The sequence below is a fragment of the Eulemur rufifrons genome, chromosome 23 (assembly GCF_041146395.1).
Source record: "Eulemur rufifrons isolate Redbay chromosome 23, OSU_ERuf_1, whole genome shotgun sequence".
In the NCBI taxonomy this organism is placed as follows: domain Eukaryota; kingdom Metazoa; phylum Chordata; class Mammalia; order Primates; family Lemuridae; genus Eulemur; species Eulemur rufifrons.
The window spans coordinates 14,898,395-14,922,523 of record NC_091005.1 but is presented as its reverse complement, the minus strand read 5'-3'; the positions used below and the strand labels follow the sequence as shown (position 1 = coordinate 14,922,523).

At 43.4% G+C, this 24,129-nt stretch overlaps 1 protein-coding gene across 6 annotated transcripts; it reads right to left on the bottom strand.

Annotated features, from left to right (window-relative positions):
• On the bottom strand, positions 1 to 17,817 carry ZNF821 (zinc finger protein 821). 6 transcript variants are annotated; one of them, XM_069497938.1, is made up of 9 exons: positions 17,062 to 17,103; positions 16,330 to 16,392; positions 15,072 to 15,159; positions 13,600 to 13,716; positions 6,324 to 6,449; positions 3,664 to 3,809; positions 2,903 to 3,007; positions 1,820 to 1,986; positions 268 to 997 (listed from the first exon to the last, which is right to left on the bottom strand). In XM_069497938.1, exons 4-9 carry the CDS (start codon positions 13,637 to 13,639, stop codon positions 343 to 345), a joined length of 1,239 nt encoding a protein of 412 aa, XP_069354039.1. In that variant the 5' UTR covers positions 13,640 to 13,716; positions 15,072 to 15,159; positions 16,330 to 16,392; positions 17,062 to 17,103; the 3' UTR covers positions 268 to 342. The 6 variants fall into 6 exon arrangements, with proteins under 6 accessions (XP_069354041.1, XP_069354040.1, XP_069354043.1 ...); XM_069497940.1 differs by lacking the exons at positions 15,072 to 15,159; positions 17,062 to 17,103 and adding an exon at positions 17,761 to 17,817 and having other exon boundaries at positions 1 to 997; XM_069497939.1 differs by lacking the exon at positions 15,072 to 15,159 and having other exon boundaries at positions 1 to 997; positions 17,062 to 17,331.
• Between the last annotated feature and the right edge of the window lie 6,312 nt (positions 17,818 to 24,129).

The following is a 24,129-nucleotide window of genomic DNA, read 5'->3' as shown; positions in this document are numbered from 1 at the left end:
CAGTAAAGATAAAATTAATTTATTTGCCCTCACAACTTCCTGGGCCACGCTGGGGCCCCACGGTCCTATTAGCACGGCCTGCAGCAGTGGGCTGGGAAGTCCGATTCTCTGGAGTACCTGCTCCCTGTCCAGAGCTGCCCAGAGCCGGGTTCCTCCTGACCTTGTTCGTCATCCTGCTCCCACATGCAAGGGGTGCACAGGTCCGCCTGCAGCATACCCGGGCCTGCCTCCGGCCGCACGACAGGGCCTTATGGGTGGCCAGGGCCTTATGGGTGGTGGCAGCACTGGTCCTTGTGGGCCTGGGTTGGTGGGCGGGCAGGGGGGCAGGCAGGAGGGTGTGGTTCAGTGCAGAGAGCTGCTGTTCTGCTCTTCAAAGGCCATCTTGCCCAGAAGCTGGCTGTCCAACTCTACCCCACTTACAGGGAGCTGGAAGAAGTTCATTTCAGCTGCTAAGGCTGCCATGGCAGAAGGGTCCTGGCCAAACTGAGCTCGCAACATCATGTCCATTTTCTCCAGCCTCCTCTTGAGCCGCTTGGCCTCTCGCTCTCGGATGAGTCGGGCCTGCCGCTTCTCCGGGGTTTCGTTGGCCCGCTTCAGCCTCATGGCCTCCCGATCCCGCTGCAGCCTGCGTGCCCGCTGCTCGTCGGTCTCCTGCATGCGCTGCAAGCGCTTGGCTTCACGGTCCCTCATGCGCCTCACCTCCCGCTCCTCGGGGGTCTCATTGTCCCGCCGGCTCTTCTTGGCCGTGCGCTCTCGTTCCAGCCGCTGCAGCCGTACCTCCAAAGGCTCATTCTGTCGACGTAGGGCCCACTTGCGTACACTGGGGGTCTGGGCTTCCAGTAGCTTCCGGTAGGCAGCGCAGTTGTTGCACACAAGCAGAATTCCAGCAGGGTACACTGGAGGACTGAAGGCAATGTCCTTCCCCTCAGCACTGGAGGGGCCCTCATTGTGGGCTGGGGGTAGGGATTCCATATTAAGTACTTCAGGAAGTTTCTCACTGGAATGCAAAAATTTGGGATAGTTAGTGTTTTCTTCTAGCAAGGCTCAGGTATTCAGCCCCAGCTTACTCCTTTCCTACCAAGCCAGTTGCATCGAGTTCACCACTAGAGGTCAGTTTGAATGCTTGGCAGACCTCTTCTACCTCTCCACCCCTCATCCTCTGTGGGCTGGGGTGTCTACCAAGTCTTAAAGCCCACCTGGAGTTAATGACTGAGCCAACTGCCATAACAATGTACCAGAAATGAGATGAGCCCTTACAGTGTGGAGTTTTCATTCAAGCTGGAATGCTGGTGTTTGGAAACGCTGTGCAGGGGCAGTCCTGCTGCGGGAATGAAGGCTCCTGGAGGTGGAGACCTGCTTTAGCGAAGGCGCACGCCACTGACTCACCTCCTCCTCTCCTGGCACTGCCTGCAGGGCAGAGGCAGACTCTGCGCTGTATGCTAGGCAAACGCGATGAGGACACGATGTTCACATAGTTCCAGTCTTCCTAGGACACAGTGGAGACTACGTTCTCATGCCAGGGTCCTCTCAGAACCCTGCAACTTCTTTCTCTATGCTTCCTCATGAATGTCCTTAGACTTCCCTACATCTCTTCCTAGTCGAAAATATCATGCTGATGGGAAAAGAAATGGGAATTCATTTCCCTTTGGGGATATCTAATGAAAACAGCATCTTTCTTTGCCTCTTACTTGTATTTCCAAATAGTCATGAGTCAGTTGCCTGAGCATTACCTATCTCTTGCCTTCACTTTGCCTTGGGAAAGTAGAACCCACACCCAGGAATTTGCTCCTGGCACAACAAGGGTAGGTGCCCGGCTAACCTGTTAAAGGTGGCATGGCTGGTGAAACGGGCTCCACACACAGCACAGTTAGACCGCTGGTCCTCCGAGTGGATTAGGAGGTGGCGACCCAGTGACCCCGGGGAGCTAAGAGCCCGGCCACAGACGGGACACATGTAGCTCTTGGCACTCACCACTGCTGCAGTGTGCTGTAAGACAAAGCCTTCATCTGTCAGTCTTGCACTACTTCCAGGACAATTTGCACCCACTTAGAAACTACTTTCTGGGAAATGTCCCCTTTCCTCAGTCTGGGAACAAGGCACTTACAATTCTGTTCTCTGTTTGGCCCCTGGAAAGTTCCCAGTTTCTGGGTTAGTGGGCCTTCAGAAGGGCCTGGCCATTCAGACCATTGCTCAGATTCCATTAGCTTGAGCTCTGACTACATTGTGGGCAATGTGGCTGGCTCGAGGAACAGTGGGGCGCCAGAGCCCTCTTCAGAGCCTCAGGATTGTTTCTCCCTGTCTCCCTAGTTCACTGTGCAGGTACAAGTGCGTGTTAGGGGAGTGATGAAGGCCAAATCCAGAAGCTGGCTGGGAATACTGGTTTGCAACAGGTATTTATATTCTGCCTGTCCTTGATCTTAAGACAGTCTTCCAAAGAAATACTTGTCCTCACGAACCAAGTGTCTCTATGGTACAACCCAGGCTGGCATGTGTGCTAATGCCTTGTCGATAAGATCACAAGACACGGGCACTCTGCAATTGGACCGTGGTAAAAAGAACACAAACGCCTGATTCTGATCCTCTTGTTTATACTAACTTCATTGGTATTTCAGAAACATTTATGTTAACGAATGTTTTTCTTTAAAACAAAGCCCTCATTATTAATAGATGTTAGTTTCTATTTCACTGTTTAAAATAGTATTAATAATTTTGAAAAACATAATGATACTTGATTTTCACATTGTGTCTGCCTGGGAACCCAGAGTGTATTTATCCAACATATCCCATTTATTCTCTAAAATGCTTAGAGGACTGCAGTGGAATCCTGATGGTAGCAACAACCCAAGATTCCTTCAGGAGCCCAAGGCAGGATCTGGGCTACAAACAAGCTGCCACACCGTACCTGGTACACATGAGCGATCAGCTGCTCCCGACTCCCGCAGTCCAGCTGGCAAAGGGGACACTGGCAGAGTTCGAGCAAGGGGTCAGAATTCAAATTCTCTGTGACCTACAAGTCAATAGACCAGCAACTCGTGAGGACTCTTACTAGTTTCTTCACTGCCCTCCCCTGCCTTTTAAACGGGATCCTGTTAAAAGGAGCCCAGCCTGCTATCACATTGACATTCTTAGCTTCTCACTGTGGGACGCAGGACAAAGTAATAGTTGAAAGGGAACTACATTTGTTCCCATCTTCATTTTCTCCCAGGCTTCCAGCCATGAGGACACAGGATTGCCCCAGGGAGTTTTTTTTCCCTTACGGTAAACTCTGCAGAGAAAGGATTAGCTAGCTTCTCTGCTGTCGTGCTCCTTACGGGAATACTCAGGACATGATTTAGTGAGAGGGTGGCACTGCAGGTAACACTTTGACTTCAATTTGTAAGCATATTCAAGAGTATGCCTTGGAAAGGAAGCGTTGCATTTTGCAAAGGTGGCCTGGAAGAAATGGGGATGGTTAGGAGGAAGGCTGTACGTGGGTGCAGTGACACGCGGGTGGACAAGGAAAGCTGGTGTGACAAGAACTGAGTGTGTGAGGTGTGAGCTCTGCTGCTGCAAAGGAAACGGCCTAGTGCTCAGGCCCGGGAGACTGTCAGAGGCAAGACTGTTCACAGGGTGAGCAGCATCAGGGCAGGGTGTTCCCGGACTCAGGAGCCATCTGTCACTTGCCTCATGTTCTAGCACTTCGTTCCCACCAACAGGCTGCTCTGCGCTTTCTAACTCTTTTTCCACTTTGACCACCCCTCCATCTTCCTCTGACGTGTGGGAAGAGACTTCATCTTGTGTGGTCTCCTCTTCATCACCCTCACTGTCACCTGAAACACACAAACTGGTCACTTGTTCTGATTTTGGCATGAATACGTCCTGAGCTTCTATCCACCCTAGAGTTTGCAGCTATAATGGAAAAACATTTTCAGATCTCTCATAACATATTTGATATCAGTGCTTAGTTGAGTACATATCCATGTCAAGGGGAAACAGCTATAGCTGTTATTTATTATGCCCACATACGCACTAAAGAGAAAATCTGCGGCAAAACTGCATTGGAAAATGGTTATTGGGCCCTCTACGTTTCATAAAAATGGTCCTTCTTATGCATGGCTCTCAAATATCTCACACTTCAAATCACACCTTCCCAAGCACCTCACACCAAGCTCATTCTCACAGCACACCACCTCTGACTTACCGGCACTTCTCATTTTATGACTAACTTTTCTCCCCCTGCAGAATTTTTCCATGGTGTCACTATACTATTTTACTCTGAGCCCAACTAATCGGTTTTCTCCCAACAAACCCCAAGGCACACTTACAGAAGCACTGGCAAGTTTTCTGTCTCTCTTATCAGTAAAGGAAGCAGTAGTAAATTAGTTAAAAATTATGTCACTTTACAGGAAAGAGTTGTTCATCACAGTGGAAAATGAGCAAGCAATCAACCTCAGGCAGTCTGCAGTGGTATCCGACTGGCTGCTCTTACTCTCCTAGTGATAGCATTCTAAGCTAAGTAAGTCCATTGTTTCTGTAGGTTCTTTGGATTATCTGATGGGTAACTGAATGCATTGAGTAGAAGGAACAGGCCATTCTTCTCTTTTAGGATGAAATGTAATTTCTTGTGACTAAAGTAAGAATTGAGTTTGTTTTAGTTTGTGGGGCAAGTTGGGGAGGTCTGCCTGTGGCTAGGGAATCTGCAAGGTTTGTGGGAGCTGATTTTTCTTCTCTATTACTTATAAAATAGAAAAAAAAAAAAAAGACAAAAAATAACAAGGGGAGTTCTTCCTGAAAGGAAAAAAAAAGTGCTACGGCCTTGAAGATCACAAGAGGAAGCCAAACCCAGGGAAGCTGTCAGGCTCCAGCCCCTTCCCAACCCCTCTTAGATCCTGGACTTCTGTGCCTGATGTGAGCGAGAGAGGAATACAGGGTAGAATGTCACCACGCTACCTGTGTGAGACTAAGATTTCCTAGCTAACAGTGCTGCTTATGTTCTCTCTCCTATCCCTTGCATAACTTCTAAATCCACCAGTGTGTGAGCAACACCCATTACTAGGTTTCCTTTCTTACTGGGTGAAACTGGTTACATTCCCTTTCTTCAAGAGAAAGCCTAACCAAGTCATCTGCTAGTGGTTACATGTCTGTATTAGATACTCCAGTTGGTTGGTGGACTAGATTTGGGCCCTGGAAAGATCCATGGTATGTATGCCTTATTCCCCAGCCCAGAACTGCTTTCATTTGAATCCACCTCAGTAACAAAGGATTGGCGCAGATCAGATCATCAGCTTCTCATTTGAAATACTTGTAAGCTTAATCTAATACAATGTATCAAACACATTTTTGTCATGTATCAATAATCCAAATATATCTCTCTACTAGAAAGATTTAAAAAACAGAGATGATGCATCTGTTCCAGAATGGAAACCTATTAGACTTTTGCAGATGTTGCTATTCCTGTTACTCAAGAAACTAGTGGCTCCTATAGATTTTCTAGAACTTTTTGGGTTCGTTTTTCTGTTCCTGACAAATTAGTTGCCAAATTATTTTTTGTTGTTGATCTTGCTTAATTATTGGTTTGGGGGGAAACAAGTTCCAAGAAGGTTGCATAACTCTGTCTTTGTTCTCACCCAGCCTCAAATGTGGAGAAAAATCAGAAGTGTCACTCTGAATTGACACTTATACTAACCAATATCAAATGGATGAGATCAGGAAAGTGTGGAAATCTTCCTAGGAAATAACACGTCTCAAAACACATTTGTTTAGGCAGGTCATAAGAGAGACAATTCGTGAGGCTCAACTTGTAATAGCCACTGTCTTTTCTTAAGCACAGGGATCTACTTAGGGTACTAGTGTGGGAAGACCCTGACTTTAGCATTTTATATGCTGCATAACCTCATTACTAAGTGAATCTTCTTGTGTAACATAAAAACTGGTCCCTCAAGCAAGAATTCATTAATGCCACCCTTATGTTTTATTAATTATGAATAAACAGACCCTAGGAGACAGGGATTTTTTTTTTTTTTCTTTTCATTGAACCTAACCCAGGGGCTGCTTGAGCATTAATTTGTTTCCATCCTGCCTATCACAACCAATGAACCTATCTGTGTATGGCATTGCACCAGTACTATAGTCCATAAATTAAAAAACATAATGCTAAACCTGTCCTCTCTCTCTAGATAAGCATATGCCCACACACTTTAGAACACCTTTGGGGACACTAAGGATCCACATATCTCCTTTTTTATGTCTTCCTCCCAACCCCCATGCACAATCCCCAGAGCACACACACTCTGATAATTCTTCTCCCATTGCCCTGAGTCATTACCAGAAGGTGCAGAACTCACTGCTACTGGAGTCCTGATCTCTTAGTTGTTGGATAGCTTGTCGCTGACTGCCAAGGTCTCCAGGAAAATCAGTTTTCATCATCGCCTGGCGGGCTTGCTCTTCTAGCCCAGCAAATACTTGATCCCCTGGTGGTCACAAGGAAAAATAGTCAGGCCACCAGCTGGGCAGCACATCCCCAGGTAAGCTGGTTGGAAGGTCAGACCATTCAAAGGTAGGAGACAGGCAGATACCCTGTGGTGGGGTCATTCATCTCCAAGTCAGCTTGCTGCCTCCAACAGCTTCTGGGCATAGCTGCTCTTCCTGGGCAGTAAGCCAGATGCTCTAGAAAGCATCGCTTGCTTCTCTTAAATCCTCCTAGTCTTGACTTCTTTCAAAAGGTGATCAATTGCTACTTCACAAATTTAACTGCAGAATCTCAATTGCATTTACAACCTTCCATCAGGATTGGGGAGACAGAAGCAAGAGGCAAAGTGATGGGATGAAGATAGGGCAACAAGTCTGGGCAAAATCTCTGCACCTTAACATAGGGTTACCGTCTTGACTCAGAGTCTATCTCTGACTACAAACAGCGCTTCAAATAATCCTTCTAAATAACAATCTCTAATCCCATCTTTCATCCACTCTTCTTCCAAGACATGCTCTGGAAGCTCTTCCTTGACTTTCTTTCTGATGACAGACATCAGAATTAGCCATGAGTAAATCAACAACTGGTTGAACAATGGACTAGAAGAACAGATAATATATGAATTCATTTTCTGCTGAGGAACAACCTTCCTGAAACACACTAATTTTCAACAAATAATATGTATCTAGTGTTTATGGTCCAATATGGTCTTTTTTTTTTTTTTTTTTTGTATGAAGTATCCAAAAGCCCTGGACCCATCCTTAATTTTGCATTTACTTGTGATGAACTCTGCCTAGAATCTATACGGTTGTTGAAGAGTTAACACTTAAGTGTTCTTTTATTTCCAGGAGACCAGGCATAAGAAGAAAAGAGAGCTGGGTTTCTTGAGGTTTCTCTTATCTCAGTCAGAATGGGAACTACAGTGGCCACTCACCAGCCAGCAAGAGGGAATAATAAAAAGCTCTGGTGAAATGTCTGACAATAGACCAGGCCCTTTCTTACAGAAGAGAAAAAGGAAAGTAAACATGCTCTGGTTCTGAGACAGGACACAAAGATGTGGGAGGAACGAACTAGTGAGTTGACCTTCACTATTGTCCTTTGGCAGCAAAAGAACTGATATGGAATAGGCTTCATGTGATGCACTTAGTCATTCATTCAGCAATTATTCATTGAGCACCTACTATATGCTAAGTACTAGACACTAATAATACTTACTGTTTGACACTTGCAACTTCCAGGCTCTCTGTTAAATGCTTTATGTTTGTCATCTTAATTCTCTGCAAAACTCTGTTAGGTATTACTATATACGTTTGGGCTTTTTTTGCCCCAGCTCCGACTCTACTATTTATCTTTTACTGAGGAGAAAACTAAGGTCAGTGGTGGCATCAAGTATACAAACCCAGGTCTGTCCAGCTCTCATGTCCATATTTCTAAACTGATTTCTAGTAGAGATGTATGTAGAAGGTTAGAAGGCTCATCAGAGTGGTTTTGCTGAAAACAAGGGCTTATCTCTCGGTGAGAATGGCTCTGATCCTAGTGTTAGTGTTACCTTCCTACCACGAGAAACTGCTACATATAACTCAAATAGCAAAATAATGTTCTCAGGGCCAGTATAGGACAAAAGGAAAAATGATATTTCTGATACCATGTCATGAGCTACCATGCCTGGTTTAGAGTAACTAACATTATGGCTATTATGACTCACACTGTGGGTGGGAATGGAGGTGGTTCGTGTTAAAGTGTACTCCTAGCTACATAGCCCTCAAGAAAAGGAAAAATAAGCTGCTTTAAGTCCATCGTCACAATATCTAAGATGACACATTGGGTATAAATTACTGCAAGTGAAAGCAGAAAATGAATTCTGTATTAGAGTGCTTCCCCTTCCCTTCTTCCAGATGTAAAATATTTGATTCCTCCATGTTGGTTACACTGCAACCACAAGACCATGGCCAACTGCAATGGTTACTGAATCCTTCTGGGTAGGTACATGTTTTCAGACCTAGGGGCATAGGCAGATACGGTACTAAGGAACAAGTTACGCACTAGCATAAAATTATCAAGGGGAGACCATTCTCGTCAGTGACACTTCTGGTCTCTAACGAAACCTAGCCAGAAGCCAGCTAGATTTATAACATACTAAGAATAAATAATTTTTTTCCCCTTTCTTAATAGGGAATCATCATTGGATTAGTGGAAAGACATTTCAAGATGAGCCAGTAATTCAGTTTAGTCTCCATCAACTTGAGCTCAAAATTTATTTCTGTCTTTTGATGTTGTCTAAATATCTGGGCCTTCAAAGAACAGAGAGGAGTCTGTTCAATGTGATTTCCCTATCTAAGACTCCTGCTGGCAATCCCACCTAGGATAACTGGGATAAATTAATTGTCATTCCTTTTTGGCAGTTTGGGAAGAAAAGCTGTGTTCTTATATTTTATTTTATTCCCGACTTGGAAAAAAGACTAAGGTGAACTTTATCCCTCAGGGATATTCCTATTTTAAATATCACCATAAAGCAAAATATATAAAAACCATAAAAAGGAAGCAATTTTAGCAGATGTCCTAAGAAAAGATATGTGAATGATCTGCCAGTAGTTATTATTTACCTAATCTCCAAATCCGATTGTCCAGAATTATCCTTTCATAATAAGGTAGTGAGACTTGGTAAAAGTATGCCATGTTAACTCAAGTGTAATGTGACCCACAGAGATACTAATGATTAAAAAGTTATAGAATTAACCATTTTTAAAATGTAGAATTATTATTTCCTTCTATCTTGAGACTGCTGGAGTAGGTTAAAACAAATTCTGTGGTCCCTAGATATTAATGTAGGCTGGCTATCTTATTTAACATGGGTATTTATTTGTCTATTAGCAGTTGAGAAAGAATCATCTCAGCTCCACAATAAAAAGCAAGGTGCCCAGTCTCCTTTTTGTGGTATGGAATCACGAAAATACTATTTGTCTGACTTAACTAAGGTTTTTTAGACTAAATAAGAAAAAGGCCACGCAAGCAAGTTTGAAGAACAGATGAGAAGACTGAGATGAAAGTTATTAGAAAGGCATGATTTTACAATTCTCTTTCTTGGGTCCTTGGTGCAGTTAAATAAAAGCAATTTCAAGCTGACTGCAAAGTAAAGCAGTTGAAACATATTCTCTAAGAGAGCAGATGTTGAATTCTGAAAAAATGAGCTAGTATTGGGAGTGAGAAGCTTAGGATTCCATTTCTAGCAGATGGTCTTTGTAACCCAAGGTGCTATCACATGTTGGGAACATAGCCATTTACCTCACAAGAATGTTAACAGAATGAATGAAGACAAAACAAGCTGTGCTTTTTAGAAGAGAAAGGACTTTAAAGATGTTTATTCCTCCTCTGTGAAAAGCTTTTAGTTGAAGCTGAAGGTTTTTAGTTGTTCATGTATTTTGCAATCTGAAAGCAAAAGTCTCTATAGAAAAAGAGATTTTCCTTTCCTTAGTGGTTTACTTGGTTCAAACACACTCAATGAAAATGTGCAAGGGACTATATTTTCAACCTCTCTACACATAGTTGACAGAAATCTGTTCTCAGAAGAGAACGAGATGGGGAAGGAGGTAGGGGAGGAGGTCTAAAATAGAAACTCAGCCCATCAGCAGTTTCTCTATGACTAACAACAATTCTGGGCTTTTATTCCAAAAGCTCTGCATCGAGTCTATTAATGAAGTGAAGTGGGCAAAACACAAGCGTCTGTCTAGAGGTTTCTGACAAAAGGATCATACCAGTAATTTAGATATAAAAACAGTCCTGAGGAAAACCAAGTAAGTGCCAAAGCAGCCTGCTCATTGGCTTCTAAGGCGGATCTGACAATTGCTGCTGGGCTACAGGAGTGGGATTCTTAATATACCCTTTTAGGCGGGCCTTTAGTTTCATGCCACACAATTATCCTCTTCCCAGAAAGCAGCTCTAGTGAAACTCAGCCATTACTCTGATCAAGTGTTGACTGGCTTTGACATTTAAGCAAAGCTTCTGCAGACTTTCCTGCCTCCCAGACCTCGAGTCCATTCCATTTACTTTAAATAGACAAGCAGCGTTAAATTCAATACATTTGGTTGGTTCCATTTCACTGCAAGGTGATAGGAGACTCAAGTGGTCAGAAAACTAAAATTACCTATTTCTACTTGCCACTATTGTCACTGGCAATCAAAAGGTGACCTTTCAAAAAGGATAGGGTCAGCTTCAGTCCCCAAATAATAAATAGCTCTTCAGAAACCAGCAAATCTCAGTGCCTTTTCTTCTTTGGTCAAGTTTAGTCATCACCTAAGAAGCCTTCACAGCTCTCTGCCCAAATGCATCATTGAAGACAGCTCCTCCCTGGCGGCCTGCCATTTAGTTGTCACTGAACAGTTTGTATTCACAGCACCACAGTGAAGGCCCCCTTAATGGCCACCACTGAGGGGCCTGCAAAGTCCCAGCCACTCCACCACAATACAGTGTTCACTCCCTTGACTCTGGTAACTGCATTTCTGCAACTGTGGATGTGTCATATTCTCCCCATCTCCACGGCCTGTTTGTCCATCTGTTTTCCAACTCCAATGCCAGCTCGTCTTGCCTTCGACTGACTATGGGGGAAGAAGATACAGCTGATGGATATACGCTATGTGAACAGGCACAGGCCATGCAAACCTTTACTACAATGATGCCATCGCCCCACCAGCTACTTCCCTGAAATCTAACCAGTCTCTTTGGACAGGTGGCTTTTGTAAGTGAACACTCAACTCCTATAATTGCCTTATTTGTGAACCCATCATCTCCACTAATAGTACCTTTCCTGCCCTGCCTTCTTGGGGTCACATTTGTGTCTTTTATCAATACTCATCTTCAACCAGAGAGGCGAAAACAATCTTCCTCAACTCCTGTGTTGGACGACCTATGCTAGAGATACTACATTTTATCTCCCTTGACAGTGCTCACTTCAGGACCATTGCATTTTACCGTTTTAGCAGCAATTTCTAAATCCTTCCTAAACCACTCACCTTTATATTAAGTGGCTGGGCACATCCACCTGTTCCAGAATACACTCCTAGAGGCATCTAACTGGTTCCATCTTACCCAACCTTTCCAGGACTTAAACAGAAGAATGAATTGTGTATGGAGGTTTGCTACCCTAAAATAATCTACAAGATGTCAAAACCCTTTTACATGTTCTGCTCATACTACTTTCTATCCTATCTTGAAATTGCCCAATAAGATAAGATAAAGTATATAGTCCCTGGCTTATAGTATATTTTTAATGAATTTTAGTTTTCTTAACTCTTTGACTCATCTATCTTCTCAAATGTAGGTTTTTTACCTTTAAAAAAACCCTTTCATATGTTACACTTCTGAATTCTCTTCGAATGTTGTCGCACTTTACTCAATCAGTCCTCCATAATAATAGGAAGCTATTTGTTTTTTATGAACATTTGGGCAAGAATGCTTATCTCCCCAGAGCATAGGAAAATGGCCAATTATCTCAAATCTGCAGAGATATTAATGTTAATTTGAAAAGGCACTTTTTAAACATCCTCCATAAGCAGTGCTAGACGTAGAGAGGGACACATAAGGAAATATATATGGCACATAGTCTCTGTCCTATAGAAGTTTACAATGTAATTATTTATTATTATTATTGGTTTTTAGAGACAAGGTCTTACTTTGTCACCCAGACTGGAGTGCAGTGGTCCAATCATAGCTCACTATAACCTCGAACTTCTGGGCTCAAGCAATCCTCCCATCTCAGCCTCCTGAGTAGCTAGGACTACAGGCAAGTGCCACCATGTTTGGTAATTTTTAAATTTTTTGTAGAGTCAGGGTCTTGCTATGTTACCCAGGCTGGTCTCAAACTCCTGGCCTCAAGCAATCCTCCTGCCTTGGCCTCCCAATGTGCTGGGATTATAGGCGTAAGCCACCACACCCAGCCCTACAATGTAATTACTAAAATAAAACATACATATGAAACTGTTGAGAAATAACACAAGGCAATAGTGCACACCTGGTCTTCCGGTTTCTAGTCTCTCCCTCATGTGATCCATCCCACACACTGCTATATAGTACCAAAACAATGCATTCTAAATGTCACTCCACTCTCTCTGCTTATAAATCTTCAGTAGTTGCCTACGGCCTACAGAATGAAGTTTGAACTTGGCCTGCATTCAGGCTTCCACAATGTAGAGTTAAACATCTCCAACCTATGACTCCTGGACAAATGAAACTTCTGCTTCATACAAAGGTTCCTCATCCTCTGAACATATGTGCATTCCCTCTTTGCTCATATCACTTTCCCTTCCTAGTTTTCTCTCTCCCTTTCTCTTTTTGTTTCAAATCCACTTTCTACCTTCTAAGGCTCAGTTCAAGTGCATGGTCCACTAGGGCCTCTTCCATCAAGCATTCCCCTTGCTACCTTAGTCCATGGAGATTTCTTAATTTCCCTCCTCTTAACTTCTGTAGTACAATCTGCAGCATCCCTATTTGGTACTTAGCATATACTGTCTTGTATTTATATTTGGTTGTGCATATATATATGAGGCTACATTACAGTCTTATATATCTTATTTTGTTTTACAGCCTTGACAGCCTTGTGTTTTACAGCACAAGGATTTGCACAGAGGAGGTATCCTATGTTTGTTAATGTGAATATAAAGGATCAATAAAGTACACACACAGCTAAGACAGGTTTCTAACACTTCCTTCAGCAACCAGACACACTTTATTTTTTTGAGACAGGGTCTTTCTCTGCCGCCCAGGCGAGAACACAGTGGCACAATCATAGCTCACTGCAACCTCCAGGGCTCAAGCAATCCTCCTGGCTCAGCCTCCTGAGTAGCTGGGACTACAGGTATGCACCACCACACCTGGCTAATTTTTCTATCTTTTATAGATAAAGGGTCTTGCTATGTTGTCCAGTCTGGTCTTGAACTCCTGGGCTCAAGTGATCCTCCCGCCTTGGCCTGCCAAAGTGCTGAGATTACAGGTGTGAACCACTGCACCCGGCCCAGATACACTTTAAATCCGTCGTATCTGACACCAATAACCCTATCTTCTTTACAAATTAGTGTGAGTCTCTCACCCTAAATTAAGGTTACTCTTCCATTCCAACCCTCAACATTCCCAGCTTCCAGAAGACAAAGCCCAGTACTCACAGTGAACTTTGTTCGGATTTGTCTGTTTCCGACGGGACATGTTTCCCAAATCTGAGAGCTCTGGCCTTTCCCAGTTTCACAACTGGATATGTTACTACCTCCGTGCAAGGTGCTAACCTATAATAAAAAAAGGATATGGTTTGCACATGCCATTTTTCTCAGAAATTAAACAAAATTAAAAGATAAAAAGACTTTAAAAATAGCTCCTGAGCATATAAAACTCACCAGTTATAAATAATTGAACTAACATAAGAAAGAAAGAAAGAAAGAAAGAAAGAAAAGAAAGAAAAGAAATCCCTAGCACAATGTCAAGATCCTGAGAAGTTTAAGAGGGAACTCCTTCAGAGAGGATTTAGAGAATTACACTCTAAATCCATCTTTGGAATCCAGAATATGGGTAAGTGATCATGATCAAGGTCACAGGGTAGAAAAGAAAGCAAAACTCAGGCGACCAGGGTTAGTACTGTGGGCTCAAAGGGATAACCCCATGGACTATAAAAGGAAGCCAAAGAGGGTAGTGGCTCATACCACATGCCCACTGGAAGTCAAGCCCTGCAGTCTGCGCCAATGGGAGCCTCCAGATGGTTTTTTAAGAAGTTACCTTGCCCAGAGGTGACAAAGGTATCACATCCCTGTGAGACAGGAAACGTCTCAAAACTCTTAAGCGTCTGTACATGAAAATAGTATGGGAAATAAAGGCCTTTATCTAGTGATATGCAGACACAATGCTGGGCAGTGTGGATGACAGGGCACTAAAGCAAATCAAACTTATAATGTTGAAGATGATCTCTTACCAGAAGAGCCAGATGCCATCCACATCATTGAATACTAATGTAGCACCCCAGTGTGGAACACCAAGCTGGCCCTGCTCACGTGTTCCACAGAGGTGGTCAAAGTTAATAACTTTAGAGCCTCTTCTCAATCCAACCTCTGTGTAGCAAAGAGACCAGTGGGAGGAACAAAAAGAAAAAGCTCCCCAAACAAGAAGTGCTGCAGAGACATGCATCTCCCCCCAACCTCCCCATATAGAAGGGGACAGATGCTTAAGCCTGGAGGTCCCTGGTAACCACAAGAGAGATTGTCCCAGCCATAAGCATTGTTAGAGAATCTGAAATGGATTAGTAGCAGAAGCTGTGACATTTTTCTTTGAAAGATAGAGTGAAAAAACAGATATAGAATAAAAAGAGATGGATTCTCTTTCCTACCAAAGATAGGAATATGGATCTGGTCACTCTCTAAGTTTTCTTTCACTTCCTGCCTTCTCAAATTGTACTCATATTGAATAAGCTATAAGCTAAATAATTGAATAAGCTAAAATTATAGTTTATTGCCTTGAGAGGAGTTATGAGAGACTACTACAAGCTGTACTTTGCACTCCAGTTAATGAAGACTCACCTCCTCTTATGCCAACTAACTCCTCTATGTAGCTAGAAAGGACCTCAAACCTGTAATCAGATCCTGCCTCCCCTTACCAAAAGAAGAAAGAAACCGCAAATGGCAAAGACAGGCCTCCACAGGAAGTGGCAAAGGAAGCAGCTTTCAGGCAGTCTTCTATCATATCTGCATATCAAACACAGTTCTTTTTTAGACTTTTAATTAAAAACAAACAAAAACTCCAAATGTATACAATAAAAATAAATGTTAACTATTTAGAGGGCAATATACTGAGCGCTAATGCTAATGGTATATGTTCTTTGTTCTAAGTTTTATTTGTGTATATCATTTCTTTCTAATCAGGTAGTTATTTTATTAATGGAAGCAATGAATGAATATCACACTTTGGGTCTTTTTCTATATGCCTGTGGAATCACAACATAGAAAGCTGAATGAAATGCAGGTTGTCTATTAATTTTTCTGAAATACACCTGTCTGTTGCATTAAAAAAATAGAATCTTGACTAATCTTTACATTTTCTCCCATCAAGATCAGAAATTGAAATTGTCAGATAAAGGTAATAAAGTCCATTCTGCAAGAAGGCCAAATAATTTGAATCAGGCTCTTTTCAGATCATCTTGGTGAAAGGACACTTACACTACAGCTACAAGTCCGAAGACAGAGATGAGCATGTGCGTAATTAAATCGCAGTGTCCACTGCGTCGCCTAATCCTCCTAGTGGACAAATGGGGAACTGACCAGATGGTACCCAACGGGACTTCACACACCTGAGGGATCAAGGGAAAAACAAGCAAATACCCTCCCCTCCCTCAAAACAAAACAACAACAACAAAAACACCCACAAAAAAGGCCTGAAGGGTCATGGGCTCTTGAAAATATATAAATAAATGGCACTGAAAGGACACTCTTGACCACAAAGCAAGATCTCCGAGGCTAGACAACTGTCTTACAGGCAGTAAAAGCTAATAAAACCCATAGACATATTGTCCTAAAGGTCATTCATTCCGTTTTACTCTTAGCACTGCCTCAGTTTCCAAGCGCAAATATGAAACCAAACCAAAAATGTAAATGGATGGCTGCCTGATCATCATTATCATCCTAAAGAAAAATGGGATGCGGAGATTCAGGTCTAAAGGGATTCTATTTAAAAAGGAAGACGGCTCTGTCTGTCCTTAGAGCGAGGTTAGGAGTCCTTGGGAGGGTGCAAGGCCTCCCCTGAACACTGCCTCTGTTCTCCCACAGGTGTTAGGTTGCAGCTTCCAGGGCACCCCAGAGACTTTAGCAAGAAAAAAACGAGTGAAATCCCAGCTTTAAGAAAAGAGGGTGCGTTCCCACCTCCAGCTCTGGTGCCGTTCCCACGGAGCAAAGTAAACTCGCCTGAATCCAAGTGATTTGTATCTGCCAGGAAGGAGAGGACAAGAAAGCTGGTCACTTAGCCGCCTCGCCCTTCACCCTGTGCCCCCTTGGGTTGGGTCGGTGTGTAATCAGCCGAGATGTTCCCTCGGCTTCTTCAATCACGAGCCCAGGTAAATTCCCAGGATTTACCAGACAAGGGCCAGAGGTCTTCCGAGGCGGCTCAGACAAACCCTTAGACAACACAGTCTTCTCCGAAATCTAAATTTAGAAGCTGTTCTGCGAGACCGAGACGCTGGGACCGATACCCCCCGGTCTGCACTCCCACGCCCATCCTCCCCTCCCCCCGCGCCAGCCCAGCCTGTCAGACGCCCGGGCTGTCCCGGCTGCGCCCGGCCCGAACCCGACGAGGCCGGTGTCCGCGGCCCGGGGCCCACGCGGGGAGGGCGGCGGCGCAAACGCCCTCCCCCTGGCGCCCCAGACCGCCGGAGGGACAAAAAGAGGAACGGCCGGCTGGGAAGCCCGGGGGCGCGGGGCTGGACCGCAGGGAGCCGTGAGCCTCGGCTGCCCCCGCCCCCCAGGCCGGAGCTGGCCCCCGGCCTCCTCCCCAGACACAGACAGACAAAAGGACCGACAGCCGGCGACCCGCAGCGCGGCGAGGAGCCCCTGCATCCTCAGCCTGGCCCCGGAGGAAGGACTCGGGGGTCTTTTTACCCGGCGGCTCGGCTCCGCTGCGCTCCGGGTCCCTGGGCCCCGCCTCCGGACAGACGGACCGCCGGACAATGGGGCCCCGGGCCGCAGCTCAGGCCGGCCGGGCCGGGGCTCTCCGGGACTGGGCCCCGGCGGGCGGAGAGCGGCTCCAGGCCGAGCCGGTGGCGGGGAGCCGAGGGGCGGCGCTGCAGACGGACAAAGCCAGCGGCAGACAGACAGACGGAGGGGGAAAAAGATGGCGACGCGGGCGGCGGGAGCGCGCTGCTCGTGCACTCGCAGCGAGCGGGGCGCGTTCACGAGCCTCTCCTCTCCCCCTCCCACCTTCTCCAGCCGGGTCCCCCTCCCCGCTCCCCAGGCGCGCGCCTGGCCTGTGGGCGGGGCTTGAGGGAGGGGGGGTCCTGGGAGGCGGGACATAAGGGAGCATCCAATCACAGACGTTCGCGAGGGGCCGCGCCAGTATCCCAGGGCCCCCAGACCCCCAGCCTCGCACCCTCCTCGGTCTTTCTCTGGCCCTCTCAGCCCCTCAGCTCCCCCAAACCTTCCTGGACACGTAAACTCCACCGTGACCATCAGCCCTGATCCTGGTTTCCTACCCCACCACCAAGTTCAGCCACAAAACCCACATCCCCCAACCACAGGTCTACCACAGGCTCCCCCTCTGCTTAGCCCGGCTCAGCCCCCCTCCCCGCCACCGTCGCCGACCCTCTTCCTCATGCCCCCACACCTCACGGTTTCTTGCTCCCGAGCATTTAATGTGACTGAAACGGGGGGGGGGGGTCACGGGCCTTTGTGGGAGGGGCTAAGTTCAGCTGTCAGAACCTCAGAGGGGAAAAATCTTGAGATTTCTTTTGGGCATTTAATTCTGTAACATGATTCTCAGTAATTAGAATAGTAGCTGTAGATCCCGGGGCAGGGAACCTTGTGGCACTGTTGCCACTTAAAAGGCATTTGGGGCAATTGAGAGTGGTTGGACTGACTCCTAATAAAACACCTCCTCCTGGCATCGCCCCCCTCTCTACTATTTCCCCGTTGCCTGCCTTCCTCTCGTCTGTCTTCTTGTAGAACGCCTAAGACTATCTCTGACATCGCCTACTTGAAGCAGTAGGGAATGCAGTGGAAAGAAGATGAGATCTGGGAATAGAACATCCAGCTTTGAGTCCCAGCTCTGCCACAGACCAGCCTGTTGACTTCGGGCAGGTCACTTCCCTATTCTGAGCCTCTGTTTCCTAACATGTAAAATGGATAATGATGTAATAATTTCTGGCCCCTACTCTCATAGGGTTGTTGGGCCAGTTAAGTAAAATGGATTTCTGAAAACATTATGCAAATATTCCTTATGATTACTGGCCCGACAAAGGCAGAGCTAATGAGGATGCTGACTCTTGCTGATAGAGTGACAAGTCTTGGTATTTGCATACAGCATTTTCCCAAATTGTCCTTCCCCCTAATCTTTAATAAGATGATGTCATTGTCTGCATCTCGTGTTTAATATGATAGAATGGCTGTACTGAAGGATCTTGGTCCTTCACAATTTTGTGATAAATAGCCCATTCATTCATTCATTGTAATTGGTATATTTAGATAGGAATTATTAACTTCAGTCCAGGAAATATTTTAATTCTTTTAAAAATTTAATCGCTAGCCAGAAAATGGCACATTTTCATCCAACCAGCAAGTTTTTAGACTGCTTTGTGTATGAATACAAGATGGAATAAACACTGGCTTTTATATTTAACAGTGATTCTTGATCATTTTAGACTGAGGGATACAAATATGGCTTTGTTATGTCACTTTAGAGTTAGTTGACATTTTCAACAGGGAAGTAGCTAACAGGTAAAGTTAGCCTCCAGTGAAATTTCCTGGACTCATTGTTAAGTTACTGTGTAAAGCTGGACAGCTTGTTCCGTCTCCTTGAGTTGCAAATAAAATGAGATCATAATAATGCTATTCTTTCTTTTTTAAAATACCATTATACAAATGAGGAATAAGGCTGTTCTTATAATCTTCCTTTACTCTAAAAATGTCTCTGAGACCTGTTGTCCCAGCTGAAGCAGGAGGACTGCTTGAGCTCAGGAATTCAAGTGCAATGTAGTGAGAAGCCATCTCTTAAAAAAAAAAAAAGAATTTGCTTTCACCTAAACTTGTTCTAGATGAAGACGACTTTTTAATGAATCATCATTTCTTTCACCTTCACTGTTATTTCTAGTTTCCCAATCTATTCACAGAGTTATGCCATTATTTTGCCACTTCAGCTATATTAACTTTCCCCTTGAAATATCTTTGTAATCCATTTTATATTTATTAGCTCCTACAATGATCTTGCTAGGGCTTTACATTCCAAAAGTAATAGTATGAAAACTGTAAGAACCTCATACTTAAAAAATTATTACTAAGGTGTAATTCACATACCATGAAACTCACAGTTTAAAAATGTACAACTCAGTGTTTTTCTAGTATATTCACAAGGTTGTACAACATCATCACTATCTAATTCCAGAACACTTTCATCACTCCCCCAAAAAATCCCATACCATTAGCAGTAACTCCCCATTCTTCTTCCCCCCCAGCTCCTGGCAACCACTAATCTTATTTTCTGTCTCTATGAATTTGCCTATTCTGGACATTTCATATAAAAATGAGATCATACAATACGAGACCTTTCATGTCTGGCTTCTTTCACTTAGTATAATGTTCTCCCGGTTCATTCACATTGTGGCATGTATCAGTATGTCATTCCTTTGTACGGCCAAATTATTTTCAGTTGAGTGGATAGACCACATTGTATTTATCCATTCATTAGTTGATGGATTTTTGGCTTGGTTCCACTTTTTGGCTATTATGGATAATGCCACTATGAACATTTGTGTACAGGTTTTGTGTACATATGTTTTTAATCCTCTTGGGTATATATATACATGTATCTAAGAGTGGAAATGCTGGGTCATATAGTAACTCTGTGTTCAATTTTTTGAGGAACTGCTAAACTGTTTTTCAAAGTGGCTGTACCATATCATATACCTACCAGCAATGTATGATAGTTCCAAGTTTTCCACTTCCTGGCCAACATTTGTTATTGTCTCTCTCTCTCTCTTTTTTTTCTTTTGGAGACAGAGTCTTGCTCTGTCGCCTGGGTAAAGTGCAGTGGCATCAGTGTAGTTCACTGCAACCTCAAACTCCTGTGCTCAAGTGATCATCCCGCCTCAGCCTCCTAAGTAAATGGGACTACAGGTGCATGCCACGATGCCCAGCTAATTTTTTTATATTTTGTAGAGATGGGGGTCTCGCTCTTGCTTGGGCTTGTTTCCAACTCCTGGCCTCAAGCAAACCTCCCACCTCAGCCTCCCAGAATGCTAAAATTACAGGCATGAGGCACCGAGCCTGGCCTTTTTTAATACTCCTTAATAATTTAAAAAACCATTCTTATCTGGAGAGGCTATACAAAAACACATCTGAGTGGTTTTGGCTTGCAGGTCTGTTACAGACTCTTACACTGTTAATATTTGGTTCAAACACTATATCAGGTTTTAGTTACAGCCACTAGTAATAATCCATTTACATAAAAAAGAGTATCTGGTTAGGTACCAAATACCACAGAGTATCTGGTTAGGTACATGTTAATTTTTCTCCTAACAGCGAAACAGGATTTTCAAGTGAAACAATGTGTGTCAGTTTGTTTGTTTGTTTGTTTTGTATTATGTTTAGTTTCTGAATGAAACTGGTCTGTTCAGTGAAGGACAGAGATACTGTTTTGAATAACAGGCTGATTGCGGTACAATTCACAGTTGATGTATTATGGGATCTAAGTAATTAGATGGGTTTGCTAAAACCCAGGACACAGGTGATTGTTGAATCCAAGCAACTTCTGAGTAGAAAGCAATTTTTCTCAACAAATCATATCACTTTTAGTAGATGGGGCTCAATGACATTTTAAGTTCATCTTTACTTTCATGGTTTGGACAACGTTGCAATAATGTCAAGAATCCCAGACGTTATCTAAACACAGTGTGGTACAGAGGGCTTGGGGAAATAGAAACTCTCATACGTTGGTGGTAGTAGTGTACCTCTTTGAAGGGTGATTTGGCAATATCTATTAAAAATAAAAATGCACCTACCCTTTGACCTAGTTCTTCTGCTTCTGGGAATTTACTCGGTAAGTATAATTCATGCAGGCAAGTATCTAACCATTGCAGCATTGTTCACAGAAACAAAACACTGGAAATAACCTAAATGCCTGTCAATAGAGCCCTGCTTAAAAAATAATGGTATAGATACATAATGGAATATTATGTAGTCCTTTAAAAGAAAGAGAGTCATAGATAATTACTGATCTGAGACAACCTCCAAGATATATATCTTAAAGCAAGTTATAGCACAGTATGTATAGTATGCTACTATGTGTATAAAAAAAGACATACATATGGTTTTACATGCAGATAATATCACTGGAGGAATATTGACAGTGTTAAACATCTGTCACTGTTCTAAGATCTTTTCATAAATTAACACATTTAATCCTCACAACTTTATTAAGGTAGTTGATACTATTCTCATTTTATAGATGAGGAAACCAAGTCATAGAGATTAATTTGCACAAAGGCACAAGAATCTGGTAACAATGGTTACTGCTGGAGAGGGGCTGAAAGACTAAGAGTAAGAAGAGGGAGGCTTATTTTCACTGCATATCTTTTTCAGCTGTGCATTTGGTTTGCCTTGTCTATGAATTACTTAAAGGATTTTATTTTTATTTATTTCGAGACGGGGTCTCGCTCTGTTGCCAGGAGAGTACAGTGGCATCATCATAGCTCACTGCAACTTCAAACTCCTGGACTCAATCGATCCTCCTGACTCAGCCTCCCAAATAGCTAGGACTACAGGTACATGCCACCGCAGCCCCCTAATTTTTAAAATTTTTTGTAGAGATGGGGTCTTGTTATGTTGCTCAGCCTGGTTTAGAATTCCTGGCCTCAAGCGATCCTCCTGCCTCAGCCTCCCAAAGTGCTAGGATTACAGGTGTTAGCCATTGTGTCTGGCCTAAAAATATTTTATATTTTAATATTTTTTACCTTTATTGAGCTATAAAACATAGCAAAAAAATTTTATCTTCAAAATAATCTGTAACATTAAGAAGATAGGCAAAAGACTATCATGAGCACTCTATTCACAAGATAGTCTTACTAATGTAACTTACAAATTAAGATATTTTGTCTTAGCTTCACAAAGATTTGAAAGATTGATAATGCCCACAGTTGGGGAGTATGAGAAAATGGGCACCCTCATATACTAGGAGGATAAAGCAGTAGAACTTCTTGGGAACTCTGGTCACGGACTCTGTGAGTTTGCTATGGCTACTATAACAATATACCAGAAATTGGGTGGCTTAAACAACAGAAAATCTGTTTCACAGTTTTGGAGGCCAGGAGTCTGAGATCAAGGTGTTAGCAGGATTGGTTCCTTCTAAGGGCTATGAGGAAGAATCTGTTCCATTTCTCTCTTCTAGCTTTTAGTGGTTTTCTGGCAGTCTTTGGCATTTCTTCACTTGTAGATGAACCACCCCAATTTCTGCCTTGATGTTCACATGGTGTTTCCCCTGTGTGTGTGTCTCCAGATTTCCCTTTTTATAAGGATATTGGTCATACTGGATTAGGGCCTAATATACATATATACAAATGGTCTAATACACAAAAAGGGCTAATACACATAAAAATTACCATTTTAGCCATTTTTAAGTGTATAGTTCAGTGGCATTAAGTACACTCACATTGTTGTGCAACCACCAGCCATCTCTAGGACTTTTTTATCTCCTCAAATGGACTCTCTGAACCCATTAAACAACAATTTCTGCCCATTTGTGGTGGCTCATGCTTGTAATTCTACCACTTTGGGAGGTCAAGGCAGGAGGATTGCTTGAACCCATGAGTTTGAGAGTAGCCTGAGCAACATAGTGAGACCCTGTCTCTCCAAAAAAATAGAAAAATTAGCCAGGTGTGGTGGCACACACCTGTAGTCCCAGCTACTTAAGAGGCTAAGTCAGGAGGATCACTCCAGCCCAGGAGTTTGAGGTCACAGTGAGCTATGATGAGGCCCCTGCACTCTAGACTGGGCAACAGAGGGAGACCCTGTCTCAAAAAAGGAAAAAAAAAAAAAAACCCCACAAAACACAATTTCTCATTCTCCCCTTGCCCCTAGTCTCCAGAACCATCATTCTACTTTTTGTCTCTATGAATCTGAAGCTGACTACGCTACGTACTTCACATAAGTGGAATTATACAGTATTTGTCCTTTTGTGGCGGGTTTATTTCACTTCGCATAATGTCTGTTAAGATTCATCCACGTTGTAGCATTTGTCAGAATTAAGGCTAACATTCCACTGTCTGTATATACCATATTTTGTTATGCGTGCGTACCTTGATGGACTGTTTGGTTGCTTCCACCTGTTGGCTATTGGCTATGAACATTTGAAAAGACACTTAAAGGTACAATAGTACAAGAGTAGCCATCATCCGATTCAACAATTAAGATTTTTGCCATTTTACCCCCACATACAGGATGAATTTCTTAAAATTAAAAAAAGAGAGTACATTTTCTTACAAAATTTCACTGCCAGTTTTAGGCTTATCAAAATAACAACTCTTAGGTTATTTGGTATCATCTAATATCTAGTCCATAATATAATTACCCTGATTGTCTCACAAACGTCTTTTTTAATTAGTTTGTTTGAAAGAATATCTAAACACGGTCCACACACACTACCTGTGGTCTCTAGGGCTCTTTAGAACAGTTTGCCCATTCCCCCCTTTTTTTTTATTTTGTAGAAGTGACTCAGTTTATATATGCATGTACTTACTGAAGAAAAGAATCTGCACATTTTAAGGGAACCAAACACTGTATTTTGAGGTCCTGGAACCTGGCCTTATCTCGAAATGCTGCAAATGGTTATAGAGACAAGGTATTTCTAAATCCACATAAACCCCGTACAGTAACGCGCAGCTTCGTTCTTGTCATATGACTGCCCCAGTACAATTCAGCAAACCACAATTTTGGTCTCCGTCTACGCAGCCTCTACAGCAGGGG

Coding starts and splice junctions, on each gene's coding strand:
- ZNF821 (XM_069497940.1), bottom strand. CDS start 13,639: ATGTCCCGTCGGAAACAGACAAATCCGAACAAAGTTCACT. Junction 6,450..13,599: donor AAATCCGAACAAAGTTCACT/GTGAGTACTGGG, acceptor TGTGACCACCAG/GGGATCAAGTATTTGCTGGG. Junction 3,008..3,663: donor ACGAAGTGCTAGAACATGAG/GCAAGTGACAGA, acceptor ATTGACTTGTAG/GTCACAGAGAATTTGAATTC.